This window comes from Bos mutus, chromosome 8, assembly GCF_027580195.1.
Source record: "Bos mutus isolate GX-2022 chromosome 8, NWIPB_WYAK_1.1, whole genome shotgun sequence".
In the NCBI taxonomy this organism is placed as follows: domain Eukaryota; kingdom Metazoa; phylum Chordata; class Mammalia; order Artiodactyla; family Bovidae; genus Bos; species Bos mutus.
Window position 1 is genome coordinate 63,976,920 of NC_091624.1, and position 13,709 is coordinate 63,990,628.

At 37.9% G+C, this 13,709-nt stretch overlaps 1 protein-coding gene and 1 non-coding gene across 3 annotated transcripts in view; one reads left to right on the top strand and one right to left on the bottom strand.

Moving 5' to 3' along the window:
* Nucleotides 1-1,189: 1,189 nt before the first annotated feature.
* C8H9orf85 (chromosome 8 C9orf85 homolog) overlaps nt 1,190-13,709 on the bottom strand; it is a 72,155-nt gene continuing 59,635 nt past the window's right edge. Inside the window, exons 4-5 of one of the 2 annotated variants that reach the window (XM_070375768.1) lie at nt 13,591-13,672; nt 1,190-5,668 (exon numbers count right to left, since the gene is read on the bottom strand). In XM_070375768.1, coding sequence (XP_070231869.1) covers nt 5,645-5,668; nt 13,591-13,672 — 106 coding nt within the window. In that variant the 3' untranslated portion in view covers nt 1,190-5,644. Of the gene's footprint in view, nt 5,669-5,692; nt 13,673-13,709 lie in introns of those variants that run through there. The other variant, XM_005887842.2, reaches the window with a different exon arrangement.
* Nucleotides 3,008-3,123, top strand: LOC138989026 (small nucleolar RNA SNORA65). Its single transcript, XR_011465271.1, has one exon. It is a non-coding gene; the product is annotated as a small nucleolar RNA SNORA65 (small nucleolar RNA).

Genomic DNA, 13,709 nt, shown 5'->3' on the forward strand with positions numbered 1-13,709 from the left:
TGTCCATCAGAACCACATCACAATGTCTGGGTCCCACCAGAAATCATTTAAATCAGATTCTTTGGTGGGTAAAGTTCAGGACTGGTAGGTTACAAAAGCTGCCTAGGTGATTTTAATGCACAGCCATGACTGAGAACTACTGATATAGATCACTGGTTCTCAAAATTTTGCCGAACATCAGAATCCCCTGGAGGCCTTGCTAAAACACAGATTGCTGGACCCCATCCCAAGTGTATTTCAGTGTGTCTGAGGTGATGCCCAAGAATTTGCACTTCTAACAAGTTCCCAGGTGATGCTGATGCTGCTTGTCCTGGGACTACATGATGAGAACTACTGATCTAGATCAACTCTGTTATTTTACATAAGGAGAAATTACAGGCCAGGCAGTTGAAGTAATTTACTGGAGTCATGGAGCCAGTTAGTGACAAAGTTATAATTAGAATGGAGCCTCACAATCACTTTTCCTTTCATCTGATAGAACCAAAATTGGATATCTCAGAATGCTATGTAATCTGAAGCTACATGAAAAGAGAGACTTCCACCCACAGAAAAACAAAATAAGGAGACATTTAAGGGGTGGGTGAAGGTAACCTTTTTTCACAAGCCTATTTGCAAGACCTAAGAATGCTGAGCAAGTGAGTAGATCATATACTCTAGACCCAGGACTTGAGGAGGGTAGGAGAGATGGGGAACGGAGATTATGGGGTTGCCTTTAGCAGCTTGAACACTGACCCCTGCCCAGGAAAGGCTGCATTTGCCTTTCAGTATCCCTCCCACTTCTTCCCTCCTTCAGCTACCTCCCAAAGGCTAAGTGCTGCTACCCAAATGGGTTACATGGCCACAAGCCATTCCGTCAGGAGTCAGGGACTCCTGCCAATAGTTTGTTTCTCCCACATCTTTCACATAGCACAAGATTTAATCTGTCCTCCTGTTTCCCCATGGATCCTAAATGTCACCCATATTTGCCCCTTACAATAGAATTTTTTCAAATATGGCTAGCTTGTCTCCACATCTGAGGTTTAAACAGCTCTGTGCCTGAGGGCTAGTAGTACCAGGCTGTCCAGCAGGGCGAGTGCATCCTCCTAGCTATGCTAATCATACTGTAATGACAACTGACAGCATAAATGGACCCTGGCCTGCAGAGCCATTTCTGCCTTCCCTACTGGCTCCCCAAATTAGCTGGTATCAACTCTGTAGAACTTTGCCTAGCGGACTGGAGGATCAGTACTTTAACACACATCACAGGAGATTCTAATGTACACCCAGGTCTGGGGACCACTACTCAATATCACATCTCAATTGCTTTTTTTTTTTGACAGAGGGTATGGTTACTGGCATGATACAGTGATCTTAGTGTCCACACTTTTGAGCAGTGGAGAAAATATTTTCAGCTCAGGATTCAAATAGGAACAAATTCATTCTAAAAAAGAAGAGAAAAAAAAACTTCATCAGGCAGACTGCAGGAGTAGGGCATTTTTACATGTGACATTTTTTAAATGTTTTCTATAGAAAACAACTGATGCAGACTCATTTAGAATAAGAACATAGGCAAAGACTTAACAGTTCTCTGACGCACGGCAAAAAGTGGCCATCCAATCCAGTGGTGGGCAAGAGTCACCTTGAAAATAAAGCGACTAATTAAGTATCATGATGGACCAAACTGATTCCAGTTACTAAAACAGTTATACACCATTTTCTTAGGAAGAACCAGAAGCTGATATGAGAATCTACATTTGGCTTTTATGATTTGCTGTATACACAGTTTTCATTATTGAAGGTAGATCCAGTTATTCTTTTGGACCCTTCATGAAGTGCCTGGTTGAACCACCTCCTCCAACCATGTTTATTTACAGACACACACATTTATCAGATCAGATCAGTCGCTCAGTCATGTCCGACCCTTTCCAACCCCATGAATCGCAGCACGCCAGGCCTCCCTGTCCATCACCAACTCCCGGAGTTCACTCAGACTCACGTCCATCGAGTCAGTGATGCCATCCAGCCATCTCATCCTTTGTCGTCCCCTTCTCCTCTTGCCCTCAATCCCTCCCAGCATCAGAGTCTTTTCCAATGAGTCAACTCTTCGCATGAGGTGGCCAAAGTACTGGAGTTTCAGCTTTAGCATCATTCCTTCCAAAGAAATCCCAGGGCTGATCTCCTTCACAATGGACTGGTTGGATCTCCTTGCAGTCCAAGGGACTCTCAAGAGTCTTCTCCAACACCACAGTTCAAAAGCATCAATTCTTCAGCGCTTAGCCTTCTTCACAGTCCAACTCTCACATCCATACATGACCACAGGAAAAACCATAGCCTTGACTAGACGAACCTTTGTTGGCGAAGTAATGTCTCTGCTTTTGAATATGCTATCTAGGTTGGTCATAACTTTCCTTCCAAGGAATAAGTGTCTTTTAATTTCATGGCTGCAGTCACTATCTGTAGTGATTTTGGAGCCCAGAAAAATAAAGTCTGACGCTGTTTCCCCATCTATTTCCCATGAAGTGATGGGACTGGAAGCCATGATCTTCGTTTTCTGAATGTTGAGCTTTAAGCCAACTTTTTTGAGCTTTAAGCCAACACACATTTATACACATAACCAAATAGTGAAATCCCACTTTGACTTCAAGATAGTGAAAGCCATTTCTTCACATTCTCAACAGATGCCGCTCCCCTTTTCCCCAGTCATACTGGACATGCCCACAGTATAATCACCATAAAAACTCCTAACATGAAATTTCATACTAACTTACCTCCTGTGGCAATCTGCTAAACTAATACATGCTCTCTGTATGTCTTCCAGTTCTAAACATCTACCCAAACAAAATTGCACGCATGAAGGTTGTTCTAAAATTTTCATAAATGATGTAGCCTGTAGCTGGGAGGAGCAGTGGACAGTTTGTCAGGCTTCAGAACTCTAAGCTTCCATAGCAACTGAGGGATTATTGTGTCTCTACACTGATAATTCCTTAATGTGAATAATCATATTTTTAAACTGAATTATATTTATATATCTGCCACAGACTGGTATAAAAGTATTTCTCAGTGGTGAGCTAAAAATAACCCCAGCTTAGGAAACAGGGTTGTTCTTCATGTGGATGACTCTGTGCCGAAAGCATGGGAACAGGCTAGAAATGGATGAGGAAAGATGGACTGTGGTCTGCCCTGGCCTCAGGTGGTAACAAAGCTTTTGGTCTTTTTATTTTTTTTTTTTTATTAATAAATTTATAAATTTATAAAAAAAAGTATTTCTACATTATACCTGATAAAGGATTTGTATATAGACTATATATAAAGAAATCTTACAATAGTAATAAAAGCAACCCAATTTTTAAAATAGGCAAAGAAGATATACCACTGGCTGATAAGCATATGAAAAGATGCAGAGTCAACATTAGTCATTAGGAATATGCAAATTAAAACCACAATAAATTTCACACCCACTAGAACAGTGGCAAATCAACATGGATCAACAGTGTTGCTGAGGATGTGGAACTCCTACATGTGGAACATGTGGACCCCTTGACACTGATGGCAGGATTATAAAATGGTGAGGCCACTCTGAAAAAGTATGGTAGTTTCTTAAAAATTAAATATAAATTTACCATAGGATCCGTCAATCTCACTCCTAGGTGAGAACACTCAAGAATGTCCACATAAACACAAGGCAAATGTTCACGATAGCATTACTCATAATAGCCATCAAGTGGAAACAGTACAAATTGGAAAGGGTAAACAAAATCAGTATGCCCATATGACGGGATATTATCCAGCAAAAAAGAATGATGAAGTACTGACACATGTTACAACATGGATCTATCTCAAAAATGTTATGTGAGATGAAAATACCCAAACTTAATGACTACATATTTTATAATTTCAGCTATCTGAAAGATTCATAAAAGGCAATTTTATAGATACAAAGATCAGCCGCCTGGGGCTGGGAATAGGAATGGGGAGCGAGTAAAACTGAGCATGACGGATCCTTTTGAAGTGATGCAAACAGACTAAAACTAGATCGTGATGATAAATGTACAACGCTGTAAACTTACCAAATCATAAAATTATACACTTAAGTAAATTTTATTAACATATAAATTTTAATTAACATTGAGGTATATAACATATACCTCAATAAAGCATTTAAAAAGTATAGAGATGGAATTACCACTCTGTTGTGAGAAAAGCTTTTACAGAATTTTACAGAATTTTAGCACAGTGAAGGCTGATACTTTTAGCAATGATTCTCAGCCATTTCCAAGACTAGAATCACTGTTCCAAGACAGTGACAGCCCTGCCTATTTATATAAATGAGTCAAACTTTGGCATAAATTGAGGAAATATAATTTTAAGAATACTATAATTAATAACTTATGCATTTAACTAATCCACATCTACACAAAAGAACAGTAGATACACATGTAAGACATATTACTTATTCAGTCTACTATCAATGCAGAGTTGCACTTGTGGATTCATAGGCTTCTTGAACACTGGTGGGTCAGCAGCCGAGTTGAAACTCCTTCAAAATCTTCATCATGCAGACTTTTTTAAGTAAAAAAATACCCAAAACAAATTTACTACTTTAAGTTCAATTCTATGGTAATTATCTTTGTCATCAGTTTACAGCTGGGAAGAACATGCCTGACTTTTGGGCTATAGGATAGGTATGTCCAACACGTGGACAAAATGTACTTAGGTGGATCACAGAAAGAGAGGAAGTCCTATGACTGGAAAAAGAGAGAAAGGTTGCCTGGTTGGATGCTTGTTCAAACATATAATGAAACTGTTCTGTGGATTTCTGTTTTGTCTCAAATCTGTCTCCAGGGCCCATTTCAGTTGTAACTGGGCATGTCAGTACAGTTCTTCAGTACACACCTGGTTATTAGGTAATTGTGACCATGCAGAGACGGCATGCTCCCACACGTCTTCTTCCTCTGGGATTTTCATTTTCTGTAGGGATATCCTTTCAACTTTATGGACAGTGGCATAACATCATTAAGTATTTCCAGAACTACCAGTTGAGGATTTCCCACATATAAATCAATCTCTTAATGGGATCTGAAATGTACCATTACCATTGCCAAGAAATGGGTTCCAAAATTGTTTCCAAATTATTTATAAGAAACACTTGTTTCAGTAAGTCTTGTTTTCATGACTATACACTGGCAGCCACTCTTGCTGCACCTGCCTTGTTCAGCTGGTAGCCACAAGTGTTGCAAAGGCGGGAAACATAAGAGAAACTTATTTTTAAACAGCATCTAACTATTCAGTTGTACTTCCAAATAGTATGTTCAATATACTTTGGGATGAAGTATAATAAATACATCTTTCTCCCTGTTTTCTAGATGTTCTGGACACTGTATAGTGTATCAATTGTATTTTTCTAGAATAACCATTGGACCTATTGCTTTAAGTTTAGAGCATTTCAACAGAAAACACACTGAGTATACTATTTGAAAGTGTAAATAACATTGTTTAAAAGTCAGTTTATGTTTCCGGACTTTGTGGACATGCTGTAATATCCTCTGCTACAGGACGTCAGTTCTGTGCTGTAGGAGACCATCCTTCCTAATCTCAGCTGGTCCTGGCCATTTCCCCAGAGCCAATTCATTTCCTCTATCAGTCATTTAGGTCATTGTTCTCCATGTTATTGTGATTCCGCTTCATAATACTAAAAGAAAAAACAACTGTTTTACAGATTGAAGAAAATTACTCTGCAAATAAATTTGCGACTAAATAAGTGAAAATAAAAAGTAGGATAAGGTCATGCTCAACTGCACAAAAAAAATTTGTAATTTAAAGTTCAGTGTCATGTAATATGCTTTTCTAATTTATATTTTTAATTCACTAGCTAATCTTAAAAATATAAAATTTTGATCCTTTGATTTACTAAAGATTCTGTTTTTCTGTGATATTAATTACAGTTGGCAATATGTTATTACTTAGTTTTAACAAAGAAATGAAGGGCAGTTTATAAAGTTGCTACTGCCATAAATATTTTTTCTAAAGCTTGCTATTGTATTCACAAATTGGCAGATGTTGTTATTCAATGGCCTATCCCTCACAAATACTAAAAATAGCCAGTAGCAAGCGTGACGTCTTATTACAAACACTTTCATCAGAAGGATTTGTCTCTTACTTTCAGTGTATAGGAACTTAGTATCAAGATTTTTTTCTTTCTCCCCTATCCAAGAATTTCCAATAACCTCATGTGTAGTTTTATGTAGTGATAACTTTTGAAAGCCTGGCGCTTTAATTACTTAAAAATTGTCTTATGAGATTCAGAAGTGCATATTTTTCCATAATTGATGAAACTGTGGAGCTCCTTAGCATAAATAATCCCAACACACATCCCTGACTCCATAGGGCTGGCAGTAAAAACTGTGGAATAGTCTTGCAACATTCAATATTAGACATATTTGAACATAATGAGTGACAAAAATTCTGTGCCACAAGTTATATGGAGGATATCTATAATTGTTTTTTTTTTTTTAATGTAGCTTGAAAAGCATTTAAGAACATGGAATATTTGTAATTTTGCGTAAATGTGGTTGAAATAATATAAGCTTTGGAGTCACATAGACTTGATATGAACCTTAGGCTTATTACTTATTATCGTTTTGACTTTGCAAGTTACTTAACCTCAAGCCTTAGTTATTAAGTCATCTGAAAAACACAGAACACTTACTAAGAACACTACTGTTTATCTTTTACAATATAAAAAATATATGCACCAAGTACATGTAACAACTTTTTCTTCTAATAACTATTACCATATTAGGAGATAATCACTACAACTTACCTTCCCAATACAGCTATTACGTATATTCAGAATTGCTTGTAAATACCTATATCCCTTCCATTGTTCAAGTAGGTCTCACTATAAAGTAACATCACTAATTAGAAAGATTACAAGTATCACCACTAAAGCCACTTGGGAAGCCCCATTTTCACATATGGAAATCAACAATCATGGAAGAAAGTACAAAAAAGTGATTTGAATTCAGGCAGTTCAATCCCTGGGTGGGAAGAAATCCCTTGGAAAGGAAATGGCAACCTTCTCCAGTATTCTTGCCTGGAAAATCCCACGCACAGAGGAGCCTGGTGGGCTATCGACCATGGAGTTACAAAGAGTTGGACACAACTTAGCGACTAAACCACCACATCTCAGTTCAGTTCAGTTCAGTCGCTCAGTCGTGTCCGACTCTTTGCTGCAGTCGCCTAAAACTTAAGCACTCTCAGCAGTGATATCTGGGACCCAAAAGTTCTTCAGAAAAAAAAGAGAGAAAAGCTCTAAATTTTCTCAAATAATAGAATATTAAAGTATGGCAGTGAGAAAGACTGTCAGCTGCTAATGGAGTGGGTTGCCATTTCCTTCTCCAATGCATGAAAGTGAAAAGTGAAAGTGAAGTCGCTTAGTCGTGTCTGACTCTTAGCGACCCCATGGACTGCAGCCTACCAGGCTCCTCTGTCCATGGGATTTTCCAGGCAAGAGTACTGGAGTGGGGTGCCAGTGCCTTCTCCGTGGTTCTCCTCTAGTATTCCTTAGTCTCCTAAGCTATACACATGCAGGACACACCTCCAGAATCCTAGCATAGAACAGCTGCTAGGCAGATACTTTAGAGGTCACCCAGTGTTGCCATTTGGGCTTACCCAGCGGTGAGATCCTTTGGTGAACACCAATAGCATTAACACCTCAGAAAATAGATGCCTAGGAATTAAGACAAAACTCGAGGGGAAAGAGACAGGAATAAGCATCAAACTGAAACAGACTACCCCTAATAAAGCTTAAACCCAAGTTTTGAAGGGATCCAGGTGATTGGCTTGGAGAAGGAAATGGGAACCCACTCCAGTGTTCTTGCCTGGAGAATCCCAGGGATGGCAGAGCCTGGTGGGCTGCTGTCTATGGGGTTGCACAGAGTCGGACAGAACTGAAGTGACACAGCAGCAGCAGCAGCAGCAGCAGCAGCAGCAGCAGGTGATCGGCAGTAGTTTACTTTTCAGAAGAAGTCTATAATGTGCCATCTACAATTGCTAGCACACAATAAAAATTATTAGATGTGCAAAGCTGGGAAGAATGACCAATAACCAAGAGATAAAATAATCAATAAAAGCAAGAAAAAATAAGGACTTCAAAGCAACTGTGATTAAATCATTAAAATAATAGAGAAAAAGATGTAGAAGAGAGGTAGAACAGAACATTTCAGTTTTTAAACATTTAGAAGAAGAATGAAATGAACATTTTGGAACTGCAAAATTCAGTATCTGACCTGACACAAAGAATTGACTCACTGGAAAAAACCCTGATGCCAGGAAAGATTGAAGGCAGGAGAAGAGGATGACGGAGGAGATGGTTAATGGCATCACCGACTTGACGGACATGAGTTTGGGCAAGCTCTGGGAGTTGGTGATGGACAGGGAAGCTTGGCATGCTGTAGTCCACGAGATGGCAAAGACTCGGACACAACTGAGCGGCTGAACTGAACTGAGGTGGATTTAAAAGTATACTAGCAGAAATTCCCTGGTGGTCCAGTGGTTGGGACTCCACACTTCCACTGCCTCCTGAGGCACAGGTTCAATCCCTGGTCAGGGAACTAGGACCCTGCAAGTCTCATGGCCAAATAAGTAAATAAATAAAGGCATACTAGCAACACTTCCTTTTCACAGCAAACTATATTCAATATCCTATAATAAACTGTACTGGAAAAGAATATGAAAAAGAATATATAGATAACAGTCATTTTACTGGAAAGTAGAAATTAACACAACTGTGTAAATCATCTATACTTCAATAAAACTAAAAAAATTCCATACCTTAGAAATCAGTTAAACGACTGAAAAACAAAGAAAAACAGGTTGCATATAATATGGCCTCCCATTACTTTCCTGATCTTATCTCTTTCAACTCTCCAACTTAATAACTCAGTCCTTGCTGTTCCTTAAACACACCTGGCACAGTCTTGCTTTAGAGGCTCTGCAGTGGCTGTTTCTTCTTCCTGGAACATTCTTCCCCAACATGTTTTTCTAGGCACCTTATTTAAAAATCAACACTTCCATCCACTTGTGCACCCTCACTCCCACCCCATCTGTGCCCTTAGACTTCCAATCACCCTACCATGCCTTTCTTCCATAGAACTTTTCACCTTCTAACATTCTGCATTTGATATTTATATACATATATATGGAATACATATATAACTCTTTTGAAGAATAGGCAAACAACCAAATTGACATCTTCATTACTAATTATTTCATTTCCAGTAATTACTAATTCAGTACTAATACATATATAAAAATCACAGTAGCAATAATAATATCAGTTGTTTAGTGCTCTCCTAGTTGGCACAGAAAGATTAATTAATTGGTATCAAGTCATACAGCTAGAGTAAGTGGCAGAGCCAGGATTAGATTCATACTGAGTTCCAATAAAAATAACTTTTAGATTAGAAAGGATACTATCTAAAGATATGTAAATGAACTAAATATAACAATTAAATTTGTCTGTTGAAAAAAATAAAACTTTTCCTAGCATTGAAGAATGAAATGCAGATATTAGTATATGTCACTGGGTGATGCTCTTTGTTAAACTTCTCTCTCAGAAAGGTAATCTGAGGAATTATACTTAATCACATGGGAAAGAATTTATGCTAGGTCTAATAATAATTAAGTTGGCTCTTTAACCACAAAAGTTACAGAGTTCAGAAAACAAATTTACAAAAGGTAAGCCACACAAATTTATGGTAGAAAAAATTTCTGTAGACTGTAAACTTAAAGGCTTCTATATCACAAACATGAGATCTCCCTTCATTTATTTTTATCTTTTTCCATTTATGTCTCCATTTAATTTTAATGTCTTGATAAGATTTTAATTTTTGTCAAGAGTTCTTGAGTGTTTTTAAAATTTATTCCTAAGAAACAAAGTTTTGATATCACTGAAATGTACTCTGTATCTTTACTTTTTTATGCTAAAATATTTTAAAGTAAATTGACCATACACCCTTTAATATTTCAATATGTATTGCTCAAATAACATCATGCTTTACCATTAATTAAACGATTCCTTAGTATCATCAATTATCCAAAAGTCAATAGTCAATAAACATTAAAGGGGGGGACTTCCCTGGTGGTCCAGTGGCTAAGACTCTGCGCTCCCAATGCAGGGGGCCTGGGTTCGAGCCCTGGACAAGGAGCTAGATCCCACATGCAGCAACTAAGACACAGTGCAGCCAAATTAAAACAAATAAATGATTTAAAAAAAAAAAATTAAAGGGGGCTCAGGCTTATTAGTAATTAGAGAAATACAAATTAATAAGATGAAGGCATATGTTGCACACACATCAAATTGACAGAAATGTTAACAGTATGATACCAAGTGTTGGAAAGGTTGCACAGGAACTCTAATACATTGCTAGAGGGAAGGGAGGTAATAATCCTTCTGGAAAGACAGCATTACGTAGCACATGTAATAGTGAACATGTATATACCTATGTCCTCTACCACTGCTAGATATACCTAACAGAAAATGTAGTGTGAAATGAAAATATTTCTTGTCATATTAATCAATAAAAAATGCCACAGCCGTCAGTGGTTTCGGGCCTCCAAAAGTGAATTCGAGCGCCTCAGGCTGTGATCAGGAGGATGCTGCCAGCTCCAACTGACTGCTGAGGAGCTGAGGGAATGCAAGAAGCCAGGTGAACTAGGGGACAGGACTGGGCCCAGGTATCTGAGGTGCATTTGAAAGGAACAAATTCCGTGAGCCCCGAGGCTCGCACCTTTCCAGAGAATGCTAAATTCCTTAACATGATACCTGATCTTTGATGTTCAAGACTACCTGCTCTCTTCGTTGCAAACTTGTATACAGCCTGACTACCCTCCTGCCTTCTTGGACCAGTTTTCTCAGAGCTACTGAGATGCTGTCTCCCACGCTTGGAGTCCTAAACATTCCCACCAAATAAAATAACTCTCTACTTTCAGATTGTGAGTATATTTTTTTAGTCGACAGCAGTGAGAAACAAGTATACCAAAAAACATTTCAATCTTCTTCTATTACATACTTAAAAAATGTAGCAAGAAATAAGACATTTATACCAAGAAACAGTATTGTTTGTAATAGGAAAATTTTTAAATAACTCAAATGTCCCTCATTATCAGAGGGGATAAATTGTGGTATGTAAATACAATAGAAAAAACACTAAGGTAAAACTAACAAAATTAGAGCTCTTGCAACAACATGGATCAATCTCACAAATTTCATAATGAAGAAATAAGAACAGATACAAACTAACAGGCATAGTATAAGTCTGTTCACATAAACTTCAAAACCAGTGCCTGACACTTATTTTCAACTGTGTCAGCAAATAAAAAATATATCCACATATATCTATACAAATATAAAGAAAGTATGGCAAAATGTTAACTATAAATCTAAGCGAAGAGTATACAAAGGTTCATTGTACTACATTGCTACTTTTTAGGTTTGTGCATTTTCAAAGTAGAAAGATGATATGTGTTTATAATTATTTATTAAACTATACATATTTTATGCATTTTTTCTATATGTAAATTTCACAAGAAAAAATGTAAAAATAGTGTAATAAAATACATAAAAACACTTTCAAAGAAAAATTGCTATGTATTTGTTAAACAGTGACAGACTTTATTTTCTTGGGCTCCAAAATCACTGCAGATGGTGACTACAGCCATGAAATTAAAATACACTTGCTCTTTGGAAGAAAAGCTATGACCAACCTAGACAGCATATTAAAAAGCAGAGATATTACTTTGCTGACAAAGGTCCATCTAGTCAAAGCTATGGTTTTTCCAATAGTCATGTATGGATGTGAGAGTTGGACTATAAAGAAACTGAAAGTGAAAGTTGCTCAGTTGTGTCCGACTCTTTACGACCCTATGGACTATACAGTCCATGGAATTCTCCAGGCCAGAATACTGGAGTGGGTAGCCTTTCCCTTCTCCAGGGGATCTTCCCAACCCAGAGATCGAACCCAGGTCTCCTGCAGTGCAGGCAGATTCTTTACCAACTGAGCTATCAGGGAAGCCCTGATAAAGAAAGCTGAGTGCCAAAGAATTAATGATTTTGAACTGTGGTGTTGGAGAACTCTTGAGAGTCCCTTGAACTGCAAGGAGATCAAACCAGTCCATCTTGAAGGAAATCAATCCTGAATATTCATTGGAAGGACTGCTGCTGAAGCTGAAGCTCTAATACTCTGGCCACCTGATGCGAAGAACTGACTTACTGGAAAAGACCCTGATGCTGGGAAAGATTGAGGGCAGGAGGAGAAGGGGAAGACAGAGGATGAGATGGTTGGATGGCATCAACAACTCAACGGATCTGAGTTTGAGCAAGCTCTGGGAGTTGGTGATGGACAGGGAAGCCTGGTTTGCTGCAGTCCATGGGTCGGACACAACTGCAAAGAGTTTGCTGCAAAGAGTCGGACATGACTGACTGAATTGATTTGTTAAACATTACTATTAAAAATAATAAACTTTTGCTTTATAATAAGCAAGCATAAGCAAGAGGGCTTTTTAAAATTTGGGACGTTTACCTGAGATCAGTCTATCAAAAGATACCTCCTTAAGACTAGTTTTTGAGGCTAGCAACATAAGAATGTCATTTTATTTTTCCATGAGATAGTTCTTATACAACCATCAATTCTGAATCTTGTTTAGTTTGATACTAGATAGTGTATTCTTCTAAATAATTTTCATAAACTGCAATATGATACTCCAATACTCATTTCGGCAGATAATACTAGCATACACTACTTTAAAATGTATTATAAAAAAACTCTGGATAAAAGTTTTATCATTAAAAAAAAAAAAAGTTTTATCATTATTCAAATATCATACACAATTCATACTGTCCATGTATTTTCTATAGGTTTTTCCAATATTCTTACTAGGATTCCACAGTTTTTTTTTTTTTAAACCCTCAAAGTCTCAGAAGGTAAAGAATATGCCTGCAATACAGGAGACCAATTTTTGTTCCCTGGGTCAGGACGATTCCCGTGGAGGAGGAAATGGCAATCCACTCCAGTATTCTTGCCTGGAGAATCGAAGGACAGAGGAGCCTGGGGGCTACCATTCATTGGGGTTGCAAAGAGCTGGACATGACTGAGTGACTAAGCACTACCATGTCTCTCAAAGATGTTCAGAGGGCTTCCCTAGTGGCTCAGTGGTGAAGAATCTGCTTTCCAATGCAGGAGACAAGAGTTTGATCTGGTCTGGGAAGATCCCACATGCTGGGGAGCAACTAAGTCCATGAGCCACAACTACTGAGCCTGTGCTCTAGAGCCCACATGCTACAACTACTGAAGCTCACGCTCCACAAGAGAAGCTACTGCAGTGAGAAGCCTGAGCACTGCCACTAGAGAAAGACCCCACTCATTGCAACCAGAGAAAAGTTCGTGCAACAACAAAGACCCAGCACAGCCAAAAATGAAGAGTGAAAAAAAATTTTTTAAAGGATGGTCAGAATTTCATGTTTTAAAACTGACTTTTAATATAGTTATATTAATTGTCTTCTTCTTCTGTGTCATCTAAATCAATATCAAAATCTAAATCATCATCATTTACTTCATTCCTTCTGCAGCTTCTTCTATGGCTGGAACGTAAATTATTTTCAACATTTTCTGTCTTTTCTGGTTCTTTATTAAACCTAAAGATAGAAGAAAAAAACCTCTTATTTCTCAAGA